This window comes from Perna viridis, chromosome 13 (assembly GCF_037379345.1).
Source record: "Perna viridis isolate PV_CMFRI_1.1 ecotype Kerala chromosome 13, ASM3737934v1, whole genome shotgun sequence".
Classification (NCBI taxonomy): Eukaryota; Metazoa; Mollusca; class Bivalvia; order Mytilida; family Mytilidae; genus Perna; species Perna viridis.
The window spans coordinates 1272180-1293418 of record NC_142457.1 but is presented as its reverse complement, the minus strand read 5'-3'; the positions used below and the strand labels follow the sequence as shown (position 1 = coordinate 1293418).

The following is a 21239-nucleotide window of genomic DNA, read 5'->3' as shown; positions in this document are numbered from 1 at the left end:
CCGTCATATCGTAGATGTGCACTGATAAATTTCGAAGTGAGTTTACGGATCAAAGCGTCTTTTTCTCGCTTTTCGTAAATGTCATTCAATCTCAAATATTTCTTTATAAAGTTTTTTCGGGATTCTCGCATCAGAGCAACAATACATGTGTATATAAGGTTTATAAGTGTGGCAACTGACAATAAAGTCAACCAAAACCACAAAACTATAAACAACTTCTCATTGTAAAGGTTAACCGGAAGTACACATTGCATCGTGTAACGTTGGATGTTAGACAACTGTCGAATGTCAAAGTCACAAAGGGTGACTCTTGGAAATCTCGCGTGATTTAACGACCAGTCCTTTCCGGCGAGAAATTTGTTTAGAACGTCATATCCATAAATATAAATTTCATTTTGCAAGAATTCATTTAAGAAAAACAGCAGTCCGAATGCAACGGCAAAGTAGAAAGTTCTGGTCATGATCCTGATACTGATGAAATAGTTTCCATGGTGACGACCACATCCGATGTCACCCATTTTTGCCAAGCGTTCTCTATACGGATGGAATATTCCAGAGCGAAATGGCCGGATGTTGTAACACCATTTATCTATATACTGTGCAACAAATTTGAGTTTCTGCTCCCTGTCCTCTGGTGAAACCAGTTGAGTTGAATTCGCAAGATCGACTAATTTTTTAATTCCGACTCCACTCCTATTTGACATATACTTCCAAATCATCCGCGGAAGTTTGCAGATAAACGCCATTAAAAGGAGAATCAATGGCACCCATTGATAGTAAAATATTACGTTACTGTCACGAAATTCGTATTCGTACGGTATTGGTTTGAACGGAGGGATATAATACGTGTTCTGGACCCAACACACATAGTTAATATAATTAATTTCTCCTTCTGATAGTTCAGTGGGGCACCAGCATTCAATCGGATTTCCGACGTATTCCGCAGTTCCAACAAGTATTACGCCGAAAAAAAGTCCAATGATAGTGTAATAATGGACCATTCGATCACCAAAGTTATCATCATATGAACCTCTAATGCCCTCATGAACACCGATCGGTCCAAGAACCTTGTCCAAACTGAAAAATAGAAAAAAAATATCTTTTATAAAAGACTCTCAATACATTTAAGGACTTTTCAGATTATATCAAACTACGTACAGGTCTTAGTCTTTCAAGGGAGCAATCATTTGATTCTTATGGGATTAGAATGAAATTTTCTATCTCTTTATATTCTGAGAAAATATCCATGTACAATGTAGGTCCTGCCTATTTTTTTCTTCGGCAACTTTGACAAACAAAAAGTACAAGAACAATAATAGATCCTGCCTTTTAATTCAAATTTCACCCTAGCTCCCTCCCCCCACAAAAAGCAAATGGTAGCTCCCTTAGAAAATATATCAAAATGCTTCGCAGAGCGCAGCTGTATGTAGATACACCCACAGAGGTCGAACCCAGAATAGTTTGGGCAAAAATGGACACAAATTAAAACTTGACACAGCTCTGATGATTGCGATTAAATATTTGGAAAATACATAAATACATAAAAAAGAAACTTACTTACATTAATAAAAAAGAACAATAATTCATAAAATGTTAATTGCTTTAAGTGTTTTGAGGTTATGGTGCAATTATAGGAAATACCCCCTTTTATGAATAAAGCCCCAAAATACTCGAAAACGAAAAATTAGAAATAACTCTAAATCCTAAAATCCGAAATCTTACATCAATATAAATAAACAATTGACCTAAGTTTCATTGACATTGTTGCAAGGGTCATAACATATATCATCTCATTTTTGTACGAGTAAAGTCCAATTACTCAAAAAAAATAAAAAAAGCGGTTATTTATAAAACTCGAACGGGAGCTCATGATCACATTAGAAAAAAAAAACAATTAAAAAAAGTTTCACAAGAAACTGGGGGCAGCAATTTTGAGCTCCTTGCGAAATGTGAACGACGGACGTACGTTCAGATACCGGTTTACCATAATACGCCCTGTCTAGACAAAAAGGCGTATAAAAAGATTTAGAAAGTAGTGTAAATCTTCAATTGATATATAACATTTGCTCGTAAATTCGACGGATCCTGGAAGTAGATTAGAAGCCGTACTTTGTAAAGTGGGGGTGTCCTTGAGGTTTAAGTCCAGAGATTTATTATTTTCAAACAATACTGCAGCACTCGTTCACATGTTTTCACCCTTCAACCTTTTCGGTATTCTTTATTTATGTCAACATTGTAAATATAATGGTTGATAATTATGATTATTGATTTATATGGGCTGTTTCACCGTACAAATGTATAGGTTCGTCTTTTGACGTACATGTACGTAACATAGAAAACGGTTGCAAGTGTCATACTTTTGGTTCGTTTCCTATTTTGCTAACCGCTGCAAACTGGTCTTGCGAAATTCTTGGACAGTCACTCTATTTACTTTTTTCTGACGATACAAGATATCTGCATTTTCTGAGGGGCTGTTTGTAGTTTCTATAGTAAGATCTGTGTTTTTACACAAGATTTTAACGAATATTTTGTAGACGATTGATATTATTGGAGCGAAGAAAGCTTCCTTATTTTTGATTCCCCTTTTTTCGTATAAGAGTTATGGAACTTAAAATGAAGGATCGTCCATTCGAGAACTGCATCTATTTTTTTTTTTATTATTATTACAAGAGTAACCAAGGGAACCAAGGTTATAGCGGTAATAAAAAAAAATGTAATCCAGGGACAAAGACCAGACATGGAAAACAGACATACACAAAGAACATAAAGTAACTAAAATCATACATACAAAGTAACAAAAGCAAATGAGCAACTCGGACTCCACTAAAAACTGGGAAAATTGACCAGGTGCACCGGTAGGGTAAGCAACTATGTTTAATATGGTTTTATCTGTTGTCAACTTCTTTGGTAAAATACGGATAGTTTTTGATTGATCATTTTTTTTTTTGCGTAGGAAAATGCCTATATGGAGAAGTGATTGAATCCATACACTAGTATAACACAGCTCAGCTTGAAATAGATTAATTGAATGGCCAGTGTTCTTTTCAAAATGTGGAAATGTAGAAAGGTATGACATTGCACCTAAGTACATGTGACTGATGAGGGAATCTGGTATAGATTGGGTTTGGTTTTGTTTTCCAATATGGTAAAATCTTGGAAAACATACTTGAAATGTGAGATTAAAGTATAGAATGCACAAATCAAACATCAATTTAGTTATACTAAATGTGAAAGTTGAAAATCAAAAAGGACTACAAATGTCACGAGAAGCTCATTATGTGAACTGAAAATGATTTGAGAACTGAAATGTCACAGGAAGGTCATTATGTGCACTGAAAATGTCACGATAATGCTATTATGTGAATTGAAATATTACGAGATGTTGTTACTGAAGTTTCATCGGGGACGGAATCAAATATTAATTAAAGAGATGTTTCTATCCAAATATTATGAAAGCGGGTCCCAGACTATCATTCTTGCCCAGACTATGCCCACACTGTGCACACCATATTCCAAGAAAAAGGGGTTAGATTCCAATCCCCGCAACCCCCCCCCCCCCAAACTCACCATTCCACGGAGGATAATTTCTACACAATCCACAGAACGTTTTTTTTCACCATTTAATGGCAAATAAAATCTACTGTCCTCTGACGGTATGACAGTATGTTATGTAGAGGTGTATATTTTCATGATAATTAGTTGCATGTCTAGATAAGCATATTTTGATTTAGTCATTGTACCGTTAGTCTTATATCCAGAAGTTTATCTTTATTATGATTTTAAGTGGTTTACTATAGGAAAGGTGATGAAGTACAGTATCATGTTACCCATGTAGGATGTTGTTTTAGGTAGTTTACTATAGGAAAGGTGATGAAGTACAGTATCATGTTACCCATGTAGGATGTTGTTTTAGGTAGTTTACTATAGGAAAGGTGATGAAGTACAGTATCAAGTTACCCATATAGGATGTTGTTTTAGGTAGTTTACTATAGGAAAGGTGATGAAGTACAGTATCATGTTACCCATATAGGATGTTGTTTTAGGTAGTTTACTATAGGAAAGGTGAAGAAGTACAGTACCATGTTACCCATGTAGGATATTGTTTTAGGTAGTTTACTATAGGAAAGGTGATGAAGTACAGTACCATGTTACCCATATAGGATGTTGTTTTAGGTAGTTTACTATAGGAAGGGTGATGAAGTACAGTATCATATTACCATGTAGGATCATTTTAAATAGTTGTTGAAGTTTTTGACTTATTGGAAATTGGTGGTAGGTTGGTGTTGAATTGGTGCTTAATTTAGGTCAGTTATGTAAGATATGATAATTGAAATAGTTGGTGTTAAATTAGTGTTAAAGAGTATATAAGGGCTTTAATTTTCAGTTTCGGAGAATTGGAGATTAAAATGTAGTAGTGGAATAAAATGGAAAAGCTGGCCGAAAGAAAGGAGCGAAGGGGCGATGTGCGATTGGAGATTTGATGTTTAGGAATATACATTTGCAGACTGAATGTAAGGTTGGATTATTTGATGTGGTTAAGAGATGTGTTTTTGGAGACAAGTGATGCAAGAGGAATATTGTTTTTAATAGTTGCATCTTGCTGCAACTGGAAGTTAACTCGTTATTGTTGATGATGTTTCCTTGACGTTTTGATGTATACTTGCCTTAACAGGAAGTATTTGTATTCCGGACAATATGTTCCGAGGTTATTGTGAAATGTTGATGTTATTATAAATTGCCGTCATAGGAAGTTATAGTGCTCCGAACAATGATCCGAGGTGCCGGACTGTGGTCCGAGGTTATTGTGAATTATTGACGTTAGTATAACTTGTCTTATCAGGAAGTTATTGTGTTCCGGACAATGATCCGAGGTGCTGGACTTTAGTCCGAGGTTGCAGATTGTATATTGTTGACGATAGTATAACTTGCCTCTACAGGAAGCTATCGCTATATGGAGAATCCCTCACTTGTTGTCTGTTGTGTTCTTCAACCGTGTAATGTGGATCCAATCCGTATTAAGGAATTTGAGAACTTTTGGAGAATAATTTGATTGAACACACCGTATACATATACATATGTTAGCGAAATTTTCTTATGTCAGAATAACTTTTTATTCTGTAACGTGTATTTTCTGTATGATCGTAATAAACTGTAGATTAGTGACAATTCTCTTTATTTTGTAACCCGCCTGGAATTGTGAGCATCTTGGCTTTTGTTGTTAAAATATACCAGCCAAGAGCTCTGTGCATACTCGGCCGCCATGGTAGTTATAAAGCAATGAGGGAGACCATATGAACTGGTTAGATGGTTGTTGCCAACGAATATACATGTACATGTAGTCTTGTTAAACATTTTCTCTAAAGCGATGGTTTGTAACTCCCTTTTAACATTAACACCATACACACCACGAAAAAAAACCGGGTAAACATGGCTTTTTAATTTGAAAATGTGACACCTCTCTTCCCACTTTTAACCAACCGACGTACGCCTCTGAATCCCCATTAACACCCCATACTTCATATTGTTACGGCTACAGGTCAATGAGGTCACATAGTTCTGCTTTATATCTGTTAGTAACATCTTGTTTAACACTTCATAGTTAAATACTTGGCATAAAAACGAACATCTTCAAAACTTATTTTCTCTAGGGAGAGATCTTGCAGAGTTCGTGATTCTTAAACCAACATCTTGTTCATTCTGTTTACAGCGTTCTTCCAGAAATAACTCGAACGTCTGTTGGAATATTTTGATTTTTTACAATTAGATTGAAGCAGACGATCTAAGTCACGCGACTTATGGCACATACACCCGCCTGAAATAAGCCGCATTTTCGATGAAACACAATACTTACATTTTCACAAGAACCATTGTTTTTGTTTATATCCGATCATTTACTGAGTGATCACATTGTTATTGTGAAATTAATATGGTGGAGTGTTTGTACTTGCCAAAATCTCTCCGCCTTCGGCAATTATCGGTAAAGATCGCCAACAAAAACCAATCGTCACACTGAAAACTTTTTGAAAAGAACAGCTGAACTGATGAAAAGGTCCTTCTAAGGTAAACAAAAATGTAAACACACAAGATTTAAACCACATACAATACCATTTAAACTTATTATGGTATTTCTAACAGAGGGTTTAAAATACAAGGTATTTCGTTGCTTATAAGATATTGTGTCAAGTGGGAATATGTCAGGGCTCGTTCACCCTGAATCCTGATGATACCCCCCTTCTTTTTGGGATGTGTATTATATGTATATGTTCTAACAGTAGTGGATACAGAGAGGTTGGTTCTAGAAAATAGGTGGGTTCCAGGATATATATGTAATTTTTTACCACCAAAAGGCATAAAATCAATAAAAATGTTCGAACAAAAAAGGGGTTCCAACACTATGGTCACCTGAATCCGGGTTCTTAGGTTATTTTAAGTAACCTTTGGAAGGTACATGACTAGTATTTGTCCTGATATTGTTGTCTGTAAAAAGAGCATTTCGAGAAATGTTAAGCTACATATATGCATCTTTAAATATTCAAAACGTCCGAAATGTACATGAAAATTGAACATTTTAAGTGAGAATACTCGTGAACACCCCTCTCCCCCCAAAAAAAAATAAATAAAAGAAAGCACACAATTTTTAGATAAACTACAAATTTTAAAGTCGAATACAGCTGCCTTGATTTATAACATTTGGGAAAAGGGGGTAGAAACAGACAGCTGCATGAAATGACATTAATAATAAGCATTACGCAATCACATCAATCAGACGGGTCGTGCATTCATTGGGGAATCCATCTTATGCAAAGTTATACTTGAAATGCAAAAAAAACTGTCTAATGGCTCCCTTACAAGTATTCTTAAACAACCAATTTATGAGCATGGGTGGATCCAGAATTTAATGAGGGGAGGTGTAATTACGAGTTTAGGTACATGTATATTAGGTACATGTATATTAGGTACATGTATATTAAGGAAATCAGATTATACTATTACGTTTAATAATTGAATGATAAATTGCTGTATTCAATACAATATTTAGCAGATTACGATACTTTTTTGGTTTTTGTTGTATGTTTTTTTTTTGTTTGTTCTTTTAAAAGGGGACGTACGCCCATTACGCCCTCTACTTGCCCCCTGATGAGGCACATTCCTTGGCGGCCAGTTCAGCGGATTAGCCCGACGTTTTTATGTCGGATAAGATTTTTTTCGTGCATGCGCAAAATTTGTATAAAGCAATTGGAATAAATGTTTTGATTTGAAAAAAAAAGGCGTTGTTAAGTAGTAGGGAAAGTATAGGGAAATTAAATCTTTAATTAATGGATGAGTAATGAGTTAAAGTTTTTTGTTCCAAATTTCCAAATTTGGAACATTATTATTTTACAAAAAGAACCCAGCCCATCACCTCGCTAATAAAATGGTCGGAACCTAACGAATCAACCGGCAACTAGGTCGACATATAGAAAAAAAGGTTCCGATCCAGAAATGTACAAAAGGGGAGATTCCAGGCTATCATTTGCACTATATTTTCTAACAAAAGGAGGGGCCTTGGCTTGACCCCCTCTTTGGACCCGCTACGCCAAATTAACGTCACATAAACAAAAACATCTCAATTCATCTAGAAATTTTGATTATCCCCGAAACTATATTAAATGTAACCCTAAAGTTTGATTTTTAAAAATATATTCTAAATGTTCACATCTCGGTGCGTCAAGTTTGGTTGAATTCCAATCAATATAATTCTACTAGAATTGAAAACAAAACCCCCAAATAGACCCTCTTTCGTGTATTAACCGAAGATTAATTACAATTACCTCAGTACGATACTAATCAATTATTATACTGATGTCTGGTTTGTTTATTGAATGACGTTTGATATTAAAATGCAAACAATTAACTGCGTATCCAATTGAAGCGTGCTGGTTTCAAATAAAATTTTAGACTATTCATTAAAGAGAAATGTTTGATCCAATTTACTCGCAGTTAAAATAAATACTTGAATGTTTTGCTACAAATGTCTTGTTGACATTTTAAATAGATATATAAGACGCAGCTAAGATATAAATAAATATTAATAAAGAGATCTTTTATATGTACTTGGATTTGATAAAGGAAATACACGATTTTAGCATTGGTGGGTCCAGAGGGTGTGCAGGGGGTTGGCAATTGCTTTTTATTGGAAAATTGGTCATTTTCATTTTTAAAATTGAGAAAAAAATGGCAAATAATGACCTTTTACCCCCCTTCTTCTGAGGAACATCGCTGCCCCCTCCTTTTCAAACTGTCTGAATTCGCCCCTGATTTTAGGTACATTGACCTAAAACGTTCTCAACTATCAGTGTTTTGGAAGCTTTGTTAATAATGTTCATGTTCTTATTTGAAACTAAGATAAATAACAGTGCATTGTACTGGCAAGTTTTTGTCACTTTTACACATGAAAATGACAAATTTTCTAATAAATAGTTGGTGCCAATGCCCTGCACTCCTTCGGGACCCGCCACTAATTATTTCACACCATATTCACACGGATTACACTTGATTTTTACGTGAATTAAGACATTTAAATTTGTGACGGGGTTCAACTGAAATTCGATTGAACTGAGCCTTCACATGGAATTCATGTGAAATTTTCACATGAAGTTCATGTTAGTGGAATTCAAGTGAAAATTACGTTAATAAATGTGAAGTACACGTGAATTTCACATGAAGTTCGATTCACAAGAATTTCACACGACGTTACATTTGCAAGTGCATGTAAATATATGAAGCCAACCGGAGTTTTGACATATTTTCTGCATTTAACAACCCAGAATCGTAGCCAAATATTTTTCTTGAATTTGCAGGAGAGCAATTTGGACAAAATGTTTACGACTGTGACAGTAATTAACGAATGCCATTTTGCAAGTTAAACAGTTTTTAACGCTTTTGTGCTGCAAAAGGGGATCATCCATCCCATGATTACGGTCAGCCTTGATAACCACGGTTAAATCTTACACATATTGTTCTAAGAACTAAGACAAAGTAAAAGAAACTTACAAACAAAAATACAAAACAAAAAAACAAAACAAAACAAAACATCATACACAGACAGAGGAAAAACTGGAAGATGTAACGAATTCACCGTAAATGTTCGCACCTTTTGTTGCTCTAAAATCCTAGAAGATGCTTTATTCCAACCCAAGCGATTCTAGAGGGGCACATAAATAACAATGATTACAATGGATACACAGAATACGATGACGAAGGACAGTCATATTATTTTATATACTTCTATATCAATATGGTTTGTTTTATGCTCTGGTTGTCTCCCATCATTACTTCCGGTTATCGTTTTTTTACAGTTTATTTGAACCAAGTACTAATGAGAATACTGCAACAGTCGATGCAAGAACTAACTATATTAATGGAATATTTGTTTACATTAATTTTATAGCAGAAACATCAATACTATGACAATTCCATACAGCAACGCATCGGTGATTCCTATTTCGTTGTGAGAAAACAAATGGAGCTTAGGTTTTGTTCGATCTCCACCGCAATGCATCGGACAGGTTTCAATGAAGTTATTTAGCTTTAAGTTACAGGAACGGTCTTTAGAAATGAAGATTTGATATTAATAGATTTTACTGAATTGTTTATGGCATTTATACCACTGGTAAAGAATAAAAATAGTGGTAGTCGCTACATATACAAAAATGTATGAATCACTATTATATTGAAATACGTAACAATATAGTCAACGATGCTTAATACTTCTTTTTTCTATTATGATGTATATTCATTCTTGGAGTTAATGTATAAATAACTCGAAAAAAACAGTTGGTTATGGGATGTAGAACGACATACACTATTTATACATGTATTGTTACATAGCCATTTACAAGTCAAAGTAGTTAATGTATCTTAGTTTCTAAAAATGCTAAACATCTGCTATTTTACACAAAGGGTTCCTTTATCGTCACTAATGTCACTATTAAAAAAAACCGAAGGGGTTAAAGGTTAGCTCTCGAACCAATCAGTTATATAGATATTGTCTTTTGATTTTAAAATGATATGGATTATGATAACCTGTATGTATTCTAGTGACTATTAAAGATGTAAACCTATACTGAGTTGAAAATAATTACTCATGCAATATCTACCATGTGACACTACATCGAAAACTAGTTCCTTGTGTTACGGACGAAAAGCAATGCAGAACAACACACACAAAACAAGCCCGTACTACCTGGTGGAAACCGAGCCCGTACTACCTGGTGGAGACCGAACCCGTACTACCTGATAGTGGAGACCAAACCCGTACTACCTGGTGGAAACCGAGCCCGTACTACCTGGTGGAGACCGAACCCGTACTGCCTGATAGTGGAGACCAAACCCGTACTACCTGGTGTACACCGAGCCCGTACTACCGGGTGGTGGAGACCGAGCCCGTACTACCTGGTGGAGACCGAACCCGTACCACCGGGTGGTGGAGACCGAGCCCGTACTACCTGGTGGAGGTCGAACCCGTACTAGCTGGTGGACACCGAGCCCGTACTACCTGGTGGAAACCGAACCCATACTACCTGGTGGAGACCGAACCCGTAACTGTATATACTCCCGAACAACTGTGTTTCTTTGATGCTGTGTGACTCAGACAGAAATGAGCGAAGAATTAAAGATGGTAATTGGAACAAAACTTACGGGTACAATAAATTATCGGAAATTAGATTATACATGTATGCAAGCACTTTACTTAATCAGTGCAATACGTTTCCCAGACGATACTTGTGAATACCTGTTTACTGATGGTCTGTTCTTACTCGGCTAGTTTTTGACACTAAGTTTTAACACAAATATTTGTATCTTAAATTGACAAAAAATCGGTAGTCTTTGACACAAATGTCTAAAGGTGGTGCTTATATTTTCTTTTCAGATAATTTCTTTCTACTTTCAAGTACCAGTCCATATAAAATTCAGAATGTGCCAAAATTAAAGTTATTCATGGTTAAGAAAACCCACCGAACATATGATGCTTTTTCAATCTTCATATGTTATATTTTTATTTTACCAATGGCTTTTCCATATTCATATCTATACTTTTAAGAAAATCATACATTTATCTCTCACCAAAATCAACCAATTTAAACAAAATAAAGAACGATAACTCTTGCAAAGTGCCAATTTCATGTGCAATCTATGTAATATTTATCTCAATGTGATCAGTAACTGTTTTTTAACAATAAATAAAAGTGAGTTCAGTGGGTTTTTGACATGCGTGAATCACTTCCTGTCTTTTTTACATACAAAATGTAAGGACTGCTACTTAAAAGCAATGCAGAAAAATCTGCAGAGAATACTATAACTTTATGCAAGTTTCTGAACAAGTTTTCGTAAAAAAACTATTGCAATTGACTTCGGATTTGTGTAATCGATACAAAACACCAATTCTTTATTCAACTATTTGTTTACATTTAAATAGAAGCATGCAAATTGTATACATGAAGAAGGAATTCCGCGTTAATTCCTGCTTCTGCAACTCAATATTATTTCTCTTTATTTGAAAGGAAGACGTGTATACATCCATCGGCAGGAATCTAAGGAAATGTTATCGGGCGTATACAACCCCCTAAAATTGGAAAAAAAATTTTTTTTTATGAAATCTTGACTTTGCACAAATTCTACCTGAAGCATTTTCCCTGGCTTCGCTCGGACTTTCATTATATTTACGCCACCATAACCAGAAACATGGAATTTGTCGGTTATATACCATTAGACAAAATTACATTAACAAAATATCCGTCTTCAAAGAATAATTTCAATTAAGTTTTTTTCCGTGAAGTAATCAATGATCATTTGCATGTTTCTGTAAGAAGAACATACGCCAAGTTTACAAATTATGGAGGAGTATTTCATAAACCAACAATCACTTCAGCATCAGACGCGAGAGCTTATCTTCAAATCCAATTAACAAGTTGTAGAATAATATAACACAGAAAATATCAATACCATAAATTTAGAAAAGCAAAAAATACTCACAATGTCGCATAAGGCATTTTCAAGTATCCAACATTCCCAAATTACATACTAAAATGTTTAAACTAAAGAAAAACACTTGAACACGGAATTATGATTACCGGACCCGAACAATTAGTTAGATATTTGATAAGGATCACTGCTTACCGTACAGAGGTTGATGGCAGATAGCAGGGGCTCGGGATGGGAAAATTAATAAACAGAGGTAATTAAAACCGAGCTTAAAATGGATTTGTGAAGATGCTGTGTTATATCTACACAATTCTAAGTTTGTTTTGTTTTGTTTTTTGTTTGTTTGTTTTTTGTTTTAGTTTGTTTGTTTGTTTTGTGTAAATCAACGTTTTTGATAAGCTTTTTCGTTTGAGAAAGATACAAACATGTCACTGAAAAATGTACATGTATATTGAAAACATGTGAATTTTAAAGTGAATTCTATTTTACCATTGCCAGACATTTCCCGGGCCGATTTGTAACGTAGAAGGTTATCAGTGGCATAGACAGGATCAAATCAATGTGGAAGCCTTATATAGCACAGAAAAGGGGGAGGGATTGATTTTGGTTTGTTTCTATTACAAGCATGTTGAAGCCTTGGATTCATGAAATACATTGTAGCTACGCCACTGGTTATTGATAGCTTAACAGTCGTGCGAGCGTGAATTGTCTTGCATTATATGCATTTGTATTGCAATAAGCCGTCCACCATATTCTTTTAAGTCGATCTGGTGCATGCATTTTTTTCCAAATGAGGTACTTTCAAACATTTTTTATCAGGAAAGTATAATTCATATTCAAAAAGTCCTATCCAAACTGTCTATTTAAGAGGAGACACGGTGGTAGTCACTTAGGTCTTACTTTCATTGAATGGGACACGATAGAAAAAAAATGAAATGTATAAGTTCCTAGATGTTTAGATGTTTTTAAGTTAACAACAAGTTTTTGTTTATATTGCCTATGGATCTTCAAATTTTAGTTCATGTATAATAAAGGGAGATAATACGACTAAAAACCACAATATTTGTTGAATTTGAGCTTTCTACTTGATCGTTGTTAAAAATCGAATTCACTGACCCCTTATTTTCATTTTTCAGTAATGTGAAACATTCAACACTCTTTCAAGATAACAACATTTGAAAGGTTTTAATCAACTGATTTTTCAGAGTATACTTTTGTTTTGAATATACAATTTCACCTTCCTTGTCAATAACGAATATACAACGTGTACATATTTTAATAAAGTGGATAAAAAGTCTATTATCGACAAAAAAGTGATGAAAGGCCCCGTTCCTCTTTTAAGAAATCAAATCCAAAATGCTTGTACTGACGAAAATACAAGTTGATTATTTGTACAATTCTGCCTCTAGGAACCTCCCTTGATCTTTCATCAAATTGATCGGCAGGTTCTCGACCATTGATCTGTCGATGTTTTACACATTTCTTTTGTGAACACAAAAATAACAGAAGATATTTGGCACCAGTAACCTTAATCTCTAACAGGTGAATTCTTCATCAACTAAGTAGTCAGATTTTTTTTTTTTTTTTAAAAAGTATATTGTAGCAAAACACAATTAAACGTTCGCGAGTGCAAATATGCACAGACAATAAAAAACTAACTGTGACACAATCATTTGACTAGATGGAGAAGCACGTGGAGCAGAGATTAGATGGAGAAGCACGTGGAGCAGAGATTAGATGGAGAGGCACGTGGAACAGATTTGAAATAAAGAAAGCTGTACACGTAGTCTGAGTTAAGGTATACTATTAAGATTAAGCCTCGCGGACGCAGCTTAGTACGACTCTAAATCGATGTCTAACAGTTTGGGCAAGTATGGAACCAATATTTAAGCTTGATACCAAATACTCTCCATTTAGAATGTACATGTAATCATCTATTTGATGTGGACTAAGAATTTGACCAGAATGGCTTCAATATTTGTTATTATACTTGAAGACTTCATTCCTAAGTAGAACTCTGAATTTAATGAGTGAAACCATTAATTGCTTTCAACATGAACTAGAATTTGATTTTTGTTGGAATTAAATTGTGTGTAACAATTCCTGTTTCCAAAATGTAAAACACTTAAGTTTACATTATCTCAATTCTCCTGAATACATCAATATAATCATGCTTCATATCTATATATGATGCCTTTAGAAACCACCCATAAAGTTTCATCAAAATAGCTTTAGTGGTTTTCGGTGGAGTAAATGTGTTTACACGATATATGGACATTCTTATACATCTCCTAACATTCCTTAGAGATGAACAGGAATTATCTTGTCTGTAAGCATATTAATAAGTCAACCTAAACCACCCAAAAAGAATTTGATGAAATTTTGTTGTTGGTTTTTAAAGGCAATCAGTGATATCAATAGTCCCATGCAGCCAAACCTTTATGGATACAGTTTTTATAACTATCCTCACACTTATACTTAAATTTATTGTAAAGACAGTAGTAGGTAGTTGTTTTCTTTTTCAGTTTCCTACACGGTTTCAGTCATAGCCCCCATTTCTTGTCGTAAATTAGAACCTATAGCTAGAGGTACAATATAATAGAGATCTGTATACTTAATATATTCAAGTAACTATATATGAACACAAGTACAATGTTTTTGCCCCTTTAAGCCCAAAACTAATAGATCGATTTCAGTCAAAACCATTGGAAGTATCAGAATTCTAGTCATAACCATTGGGAGGTATCATAATTCTTGTCAGAATCATTGGATGTACCAGATTTTAGTCAGAATCCTTGGAAGTACCAAATTTTAGTCACAACCCTCAGAAGGTATCAGAATTCCAGTCACAACCCTCAGAAGGTTTCAGAATTCCAGTCACAACCCTCGATAGGTATCAGAATTCGTGTCACAACCGTCGTAGGTTTCAGATTTACGTTAGTAGTACGATTTCATAGAGACCCACACAATTTATACTCAAGTAATTGTGCGGACAATAGAACTAATGTTTGCTAAATTAAACCTTCTGTCACTTACTCAGATAATCATAAAAATCAACTGCCAAACCATCTTTATGGTATTCAGAATCGTGTAGTATAATATAGAAGCGATCAATTCAGTTGTACAGTTACATGTACCAGGCAAGTGCTGGATTTAGTCGCTTATCCTTAATTCTTAAACGACTCAATCACATGCGCACTTAAAAAGTATATCAATCCCATTTGTGATGCAATGTCACAGAGAGCCATACACTGATAACCAAGTATTCGTATGGACATCAAAAGAATGTAATCCAGGGACAAAGACCAGACATGGAAAACAGACATTCACAACAAGAACATAAAGTAACTAAAATCATACATACAAAGTAACAAAAGTAAATGAGCAACTCGGACTCTACTAAAAACTGGAAGCATGGACCATGTTCACCGAAAAGAATCCATTAGGATAATAATTTTAAGTAGAAAACAAAAAGCCAACTTAAACCTCTATCCCTTTTTTTATCAATGAAACAAATTTTGCGCCCCAATCCATCCGCAATTAAATACGCGTTTACACTTTCTCTTCAGTTTAAACATTTATTTGCTCAAAAGTATAAGCAAGGGGATTGGACTCAAGTTATAAAATTATGGAGGTCCGTTCCCATAACAACAGTTAATGATTACAAAATAATTCATGATGACGTTAATCTCATTTAACTCAGAAAATAAGAGAATAGTAAAAAAGCAATGCAAATCAACATGAAAAACATGAAACTAAAACTGGGGAATTAAATAAAAGGGGGTGGCAAAAAGGGGGCAAAGTGAGAGATAATCAGTGTAATATTATTCCATTCTTTTTGTTTGATGAAGTGTCGAACAGAAGCAAAAAAAAAAAAAAAAAAAAACACACAAAAACAAAAAACAAAAACAAAAACAAACAAAAAAAATATTAAATATACAAAAAAACTCCAAAAAAGCAAATATGTTTGTTAATCTTTCCTTATCAACCAACAGAGATTTCATCGTTACGTTAAAATCGTACCAAAAAGAGATTCTATCGTTACGTTAAAACCGTACCAACAGACATTCCATCGTTACTTTAAAATCGTACCAACAGACATTCCATCGTTACATTAAAATAGTACCAACAATGATTCCATCGTTACATTAAAATCGTACCAACAATGATTCCATCGTTACATTAAAATCGTACCAACAGACATTCCATCGTTACATTAAAATCGTACCAACAGAGATTCCATCGTTACATTAAAATAATACCAACAATGATTCCATCGTTACATTAAAATCGTGCCAACAGACATTCCATCGTTACATTAAAATAGTACCAACAATGATTCCATCGTTACATTAAAATCGTATCAACAGAGATTCCATCGTTTCGTTAAAACAGTACCAACATACATTTGTAGACTCCATCGTCACGTTAAAATCGTACCATGTTCGTCATACAAATTGTATTTCACAAAACAGAGAATGAAATCTGCGAAAGGATTTTCACAACTTCAAGTAAGGGATGGGGCTACATTTAAACAATATAAATAAGCATTTAAGGAGCTGCACGTGATTCTGAGCCTGATATGAATAACATTAACTTATAGATTTAAGCAAATTTTGCACAATTTGTTTTTTCTCCGTATAAATACAATTTGTTTTTTCTCCATATAAATACATGCCTACTGTCAAGTTTAGGTAAAATATTCATTCGTCCTTAATTCTTCGCTCTCCGTTCAAACGAATGACCCACCACTTCCGGTAGATATAAACGAATTGCGAACTTCAGTATGAAGGAATCGACTTCTTTGGTTCTGAAACGGGTCACCCGATACTTCGGGGGCGTGGTGAAAATTACCATTACTATTTCGATGTGTTAATCCCGAATTGTGTGCAAGAGATCTTGATAGCAACAAACTTTGACTTGAAGCAAACGATTGTCTTCTTGTATGAACATCTTTCCGGTAGTCCTCGTAGAAGTTGCTCCATAGATGGCGCACAACGTCCATTGTGACAGCACTTCCGGCATTATTTGACAAAAGTTGTAAAAGAAAAATACCGTCACTTTTTAAATGACCATAAATGAACTCTTTGACAGCATTTGATACTTTCGGGTTGGATTCTAGAGGAATTTCATTCAATTTAAGATATTTTAAAATAAAGTTTTCGCGTGGACTGTTGTAGCAGGCCGTAATCAGTGTAAAAACGAGATTTAAAAACGATATTACAACTATAAACGTCAACCAGAACCAAAGAAAAACGAAAACCTTTTCATTATACAAATTAATTGGTAACACACATTGCAGAGTATAACGTTGTACGTTTGATTTTTGTCGGAGGTCAAAATCGCACAAAGTGACCCTTGGAAATCTCGCGTGATTCCATGACCAATCTCTTCCCGCCAAAATATCAGAAATGACTTTGTATCCGTATATGTAAAATTTATCAGTCAAAAACTCATTGAGAAGGACAAGCTGGAACACTGCATTAATAAAGTACATAAACCGAACAATTATCAAAAGAAACAACAGAAAGTTGCCATGACGTCTGCCAACACCGAAGTCAAAAAGTTCTTGCGTATGTTGTCTCGATTTACAAAACAAACCAGTGCGTTCTATCCTCGAGTTTTTACACCACTCATGCATGTATCTTGCAAGAAAAGACAGCGTTTTCTGACGTTCGGTTTCGATTTCTATTCCTGGTGGGAAAAATTCCGTTCCATCCATGGGTGGATCACCAGCGTTGAATAAGTTGACCTGGTGAGTCCTTCTTATTCCGTACAACATTTCGTCGTTATGTGTGTCTTTGGCAGTTGTAAGAAATTTCTTGATGCCGAAACCACTGCGGTTAGATATATACTTCCATACAGCACGTGGAATTTTGAACAAGGCCGCCATGACTAGAAAGATCAATGGCGTCCACTGGTAGTAATAAATGGTGTTCTTATATCTCATTTCGTAATTCACTGGAATGGGCTTCGACATCGGAATATAATATGTATTTGAAATCCAACAGAGATAATTCACGTAATTGACGAGATTATACGTGTTTTTGTCGTCACGGATATACTCATCCTCATCGTCATTTTCAAAATGAACAGGGCACCAGCATTCTATATGGTTCCCTACCAGTTCGGGTGTTCCTATGACAACCACAAAAATGAAGAGTATTATGTTTGTGTAGTAGTGATTGAGGCGGTCAAGGATGTTATCGTCATTCACGTATCTCTTCTGAGTACTTGATCCAAAAACTTCTAGTGTTCTGTCTAAACTGAAAACAGAAAGTGAAAACAGAAATTGAGATCAGTAAACACCATTGTATGGCGTCTGTCTAAACTGAAAAAGATATTAAGATCAGTAAACACCATTATATGGCGTCTGTCTAAACTGAAAACAGATATTAAGATCAGTAAACACCATTATATGGCGTCTGTCTAAACTGAAAACAAAAATCAAGATCAGTAAACACCATTAATAATATAAAACATTCAAGTGATCTGTTTAACAAAACAGAAGAAGAAAATGAAGACAAGTCAATTATTTTATCTATGACTTTAGAGATCTATTGCAGCTGCACATACAGTCATGTATAAACGAGAACAAAATGGGGAAGGAAGGGCAAGTAAATGGAGATCAGGTATGACCATATTTTGTTTGAGGTCAGATCAAAGTTAGACTCGTTTATATCGGGGTGTAGAACCCTCATTTTGTTGGAATATTATATCTTATTACTTTTGTGCAAAATATGAGAGAATTCTGGTAATGATAACCCAGACCAACCCCCATATGTAAAATAAATTTCTGTAAGGCCCACATTTCCCCATAGTTTTCTTTATATTGTGGTAAATTGTCTCGCTAAATACATAAAGTGTTACTTACAAAGTTGCATACACCATGTTAATTCTAAAATCCTTGTTCGATATACTATAATCTATGTTCATATAAAAGGGAAATGTTTGGGTAAGTTCGATATAAGACAATGTGTTTACCCGACCGCATGGTTACACTAACACGCACAAAAGTGAAAGGAGTACTAGAACGTAGAGTACTGGTATGGCGAAAATTTCTTTTTTATCGGGGATGGGGAGTTCGACTGGGCTAGAGATGTGGGAATTAGAGTATGGGGAAATTAATTTAAAAGTATTTGTCGACATTAAAACGTGATTTACATGTAATTTAGTTGAAATGTTGAAGAATTACAAAATACAAAAATTAAATTTGGTATTATTTAATAATATGGTAAAGAAAAATTTAATAAAATGGTAAAGAAAAATACAATGGTTATTCTGGAGGAGAATTAGGTACGGGACAATGGGAAATGAAGAATGGAGGATAGGATATGGTATAAATGGGAATTTTATAACATTCAAGAGCTGTATGTAGGGTTCTAGTACATTTGTACTTATGTCGCTTCCATTCACGAGCGAGGGGATTTCTATGCATTATGCCAGTCAGTCTGTCTGTTTTTTCCCATACACGAATAATTCTTCGTATAGTCAAGTGATGCGAAAGGTACGTGTAAATACTAATTCTTAATTCTTAATTAAGTAAATTTAGACAACAATACGACGCCAAGAGTAAACCTCATCTTTAGGGATGATCATTTCTTATTTGATTTTTTTTTTATATATAGTGCCTTTCATTTCGACACAACACAAGTTGAAAGAATGGCAATACTTTTTTTCGAGAACTGATTTTTATTAAATTTGTCAAGGAATTCTTTTATTGTGTATGGTTGTTTAAAGGTTTCCATTAAAAAGTGCAAGTATGATTAAGCGGCGAATACCACCGTAAAAAAATTATAAAGAATGTACATTTTGCATATAATCTTGATTTTAACACGTTTTCTCTCTCCAAAGAAGTGTTTATTCGCTCGATAAATGTTATCTTTACGCCCCAAACATTAAATCTTTGAATCGCCTTTGTAACTGTAATTGTAATAGACGGTATGAGCTCACATGTACACTTTGCGACTAGAAATCTGCAACAAATGTACGTAACGTAGCTGAGTATCTGTTTTCTTTATTTCACTCATTTCTCCTGAAATCTGATTTTTTTTGCCTTTATTATAGTGGCGGTTGATAAGCCCTTAACTTTTACCAATCGTATATATGTCATTTCACTGTGGCTTTTAAAGGGACATAACTTACAAAAAAGACATAGGACGAGTGTGGAAAAAATACCAAAAAAACTGGGTGCTGAGTCATTGGTTGATATTTTAGCCCTTAAACACAAATATATTATAAATATGAATTGATGGCATTTGGTAAAAGTTTTCTCTCGCAAAGACCAAACCTTTGTCATTTTAATAAAGTTGTACCACACGTAAAAAAACTGACATTTTAACATTTTCCATAACAAAAACTGATTAGTGTATCATAATGACGTCATCTAACTTACATAAACAATCCAAAAAATCCCATCATAAACTGCTGTAACCGAATCCTCTAAAATGCACATCAAACTGCCATCTACTTCCCCGTATAAATTACGGTCATTTTTTCTTTCGGTTTTAGATACAAGGTGCTATGAGGGGATTCTTAAACTTGTGACTGGGCTTAACTTAATTTCTTGATCGGAGAAAATTGCAGTTACATTTACCAGTCAGCCAAGCACTTTAGTGAACAAAAACAAATCCTTGATCTTTTACAAAATTGAGTGAATGAACAAAATGTTCCCCATGGGTTCCTCTTTCCCATCTTGAAAAGATATGTCAGTTTCTATTGTAATAGAAAACCTTGATAAATAAAATATTCTTCCACTTTGCATTACGACTAACTGAGGTATCGTCGAACTCCATGAATAGCATGAATAAAACAGTTCAAGTACACTCAATATTGCATGTCTTAAGAAAACGCTTTTGACAAATTTATTTAATTCATTCAATGAAATATAAACGATTCGATGGATAAATACGATAAGTCAATTTGTCTTTATTATCAATATACTAATAACTGACACCTGCCTTCAGTTAAATTTTACGGCTAACGTCATCCTTACGGCATTTTAGTTTCCGAACTAACCAGAGATTTAAATCGTAAGATCACGAACAATATGTATACATACAATTCCATCTACAGTGTCGTAGCTAAGTAAAACTTAGATTTAAACCTGTAGTAAATATTTCCATTTGAGGGAAAATGTTGTAAAGACGCCCAGTGATGATAATTTTGACATGTTTATCTATTTAGGACCCGATTTCGTAGAAAATCTCAAAGTTAGGTTACTCTCAAATCTACGAATTCCTCTTTGATCACAAATCTTTGATTTCAAGTGATAT

General features: G+C 34.5%; 1 protein-coding gene across 2 annotated transcripts; it reads right to left on the bottom strand.

Moving 5' to 3' along the window:
• Positions 1-15528: 15528 nt before the first annotated feature.
• LOC148599172 (innexin unc-9-like) lies at positions 15529-20493 on the bottom strand. Of its 2 annotated transcripts, none has more exons than XM_088558419.1 (2): positions 20360-20493; positions 15529-18230 (listed from the first exon to the last, which is right to left on the bottom strand). In XM_088558419.1, exons 1-2 carry the CDS (start codon positions 20383-20385, stop codon positions 16697-16699), a joined length of 1560 nt encoding a protein of 519 aa, XP_088414545.1. In that variant the 5' UTR covers positions 20386-20493; the 3' UTR covers positions 15529-16696. The 2 variants fall into 2 exon arrangements, with proteins under 2 accessions (XP_088414545.1, XP_088414544.1); XM_088558418.1 differs by lacking the exon at positions 20360-20493 and adding an exon at positions 18839-18960.
• Between the last annotated feature and the right edge of the window lie 746 nt (positions 20494-21239).

Bases quoted from the DNA above. Each gene is read 5' to 3' on its own strand.
- LOC148599172 (XM_088558418.1), bottom strand. From the start codon at position 18,900: ATGAACATAGATTATAGTATATCGAACAAGGATTTTAGAATTAACATG. The intron at 18,231-18,838 runs GTAAGTAACACT...TTCTGTTTTCAG, and splicing joins AACATGGTGTATGCAACTTT to TTTAGACAGAACACTAGAAG.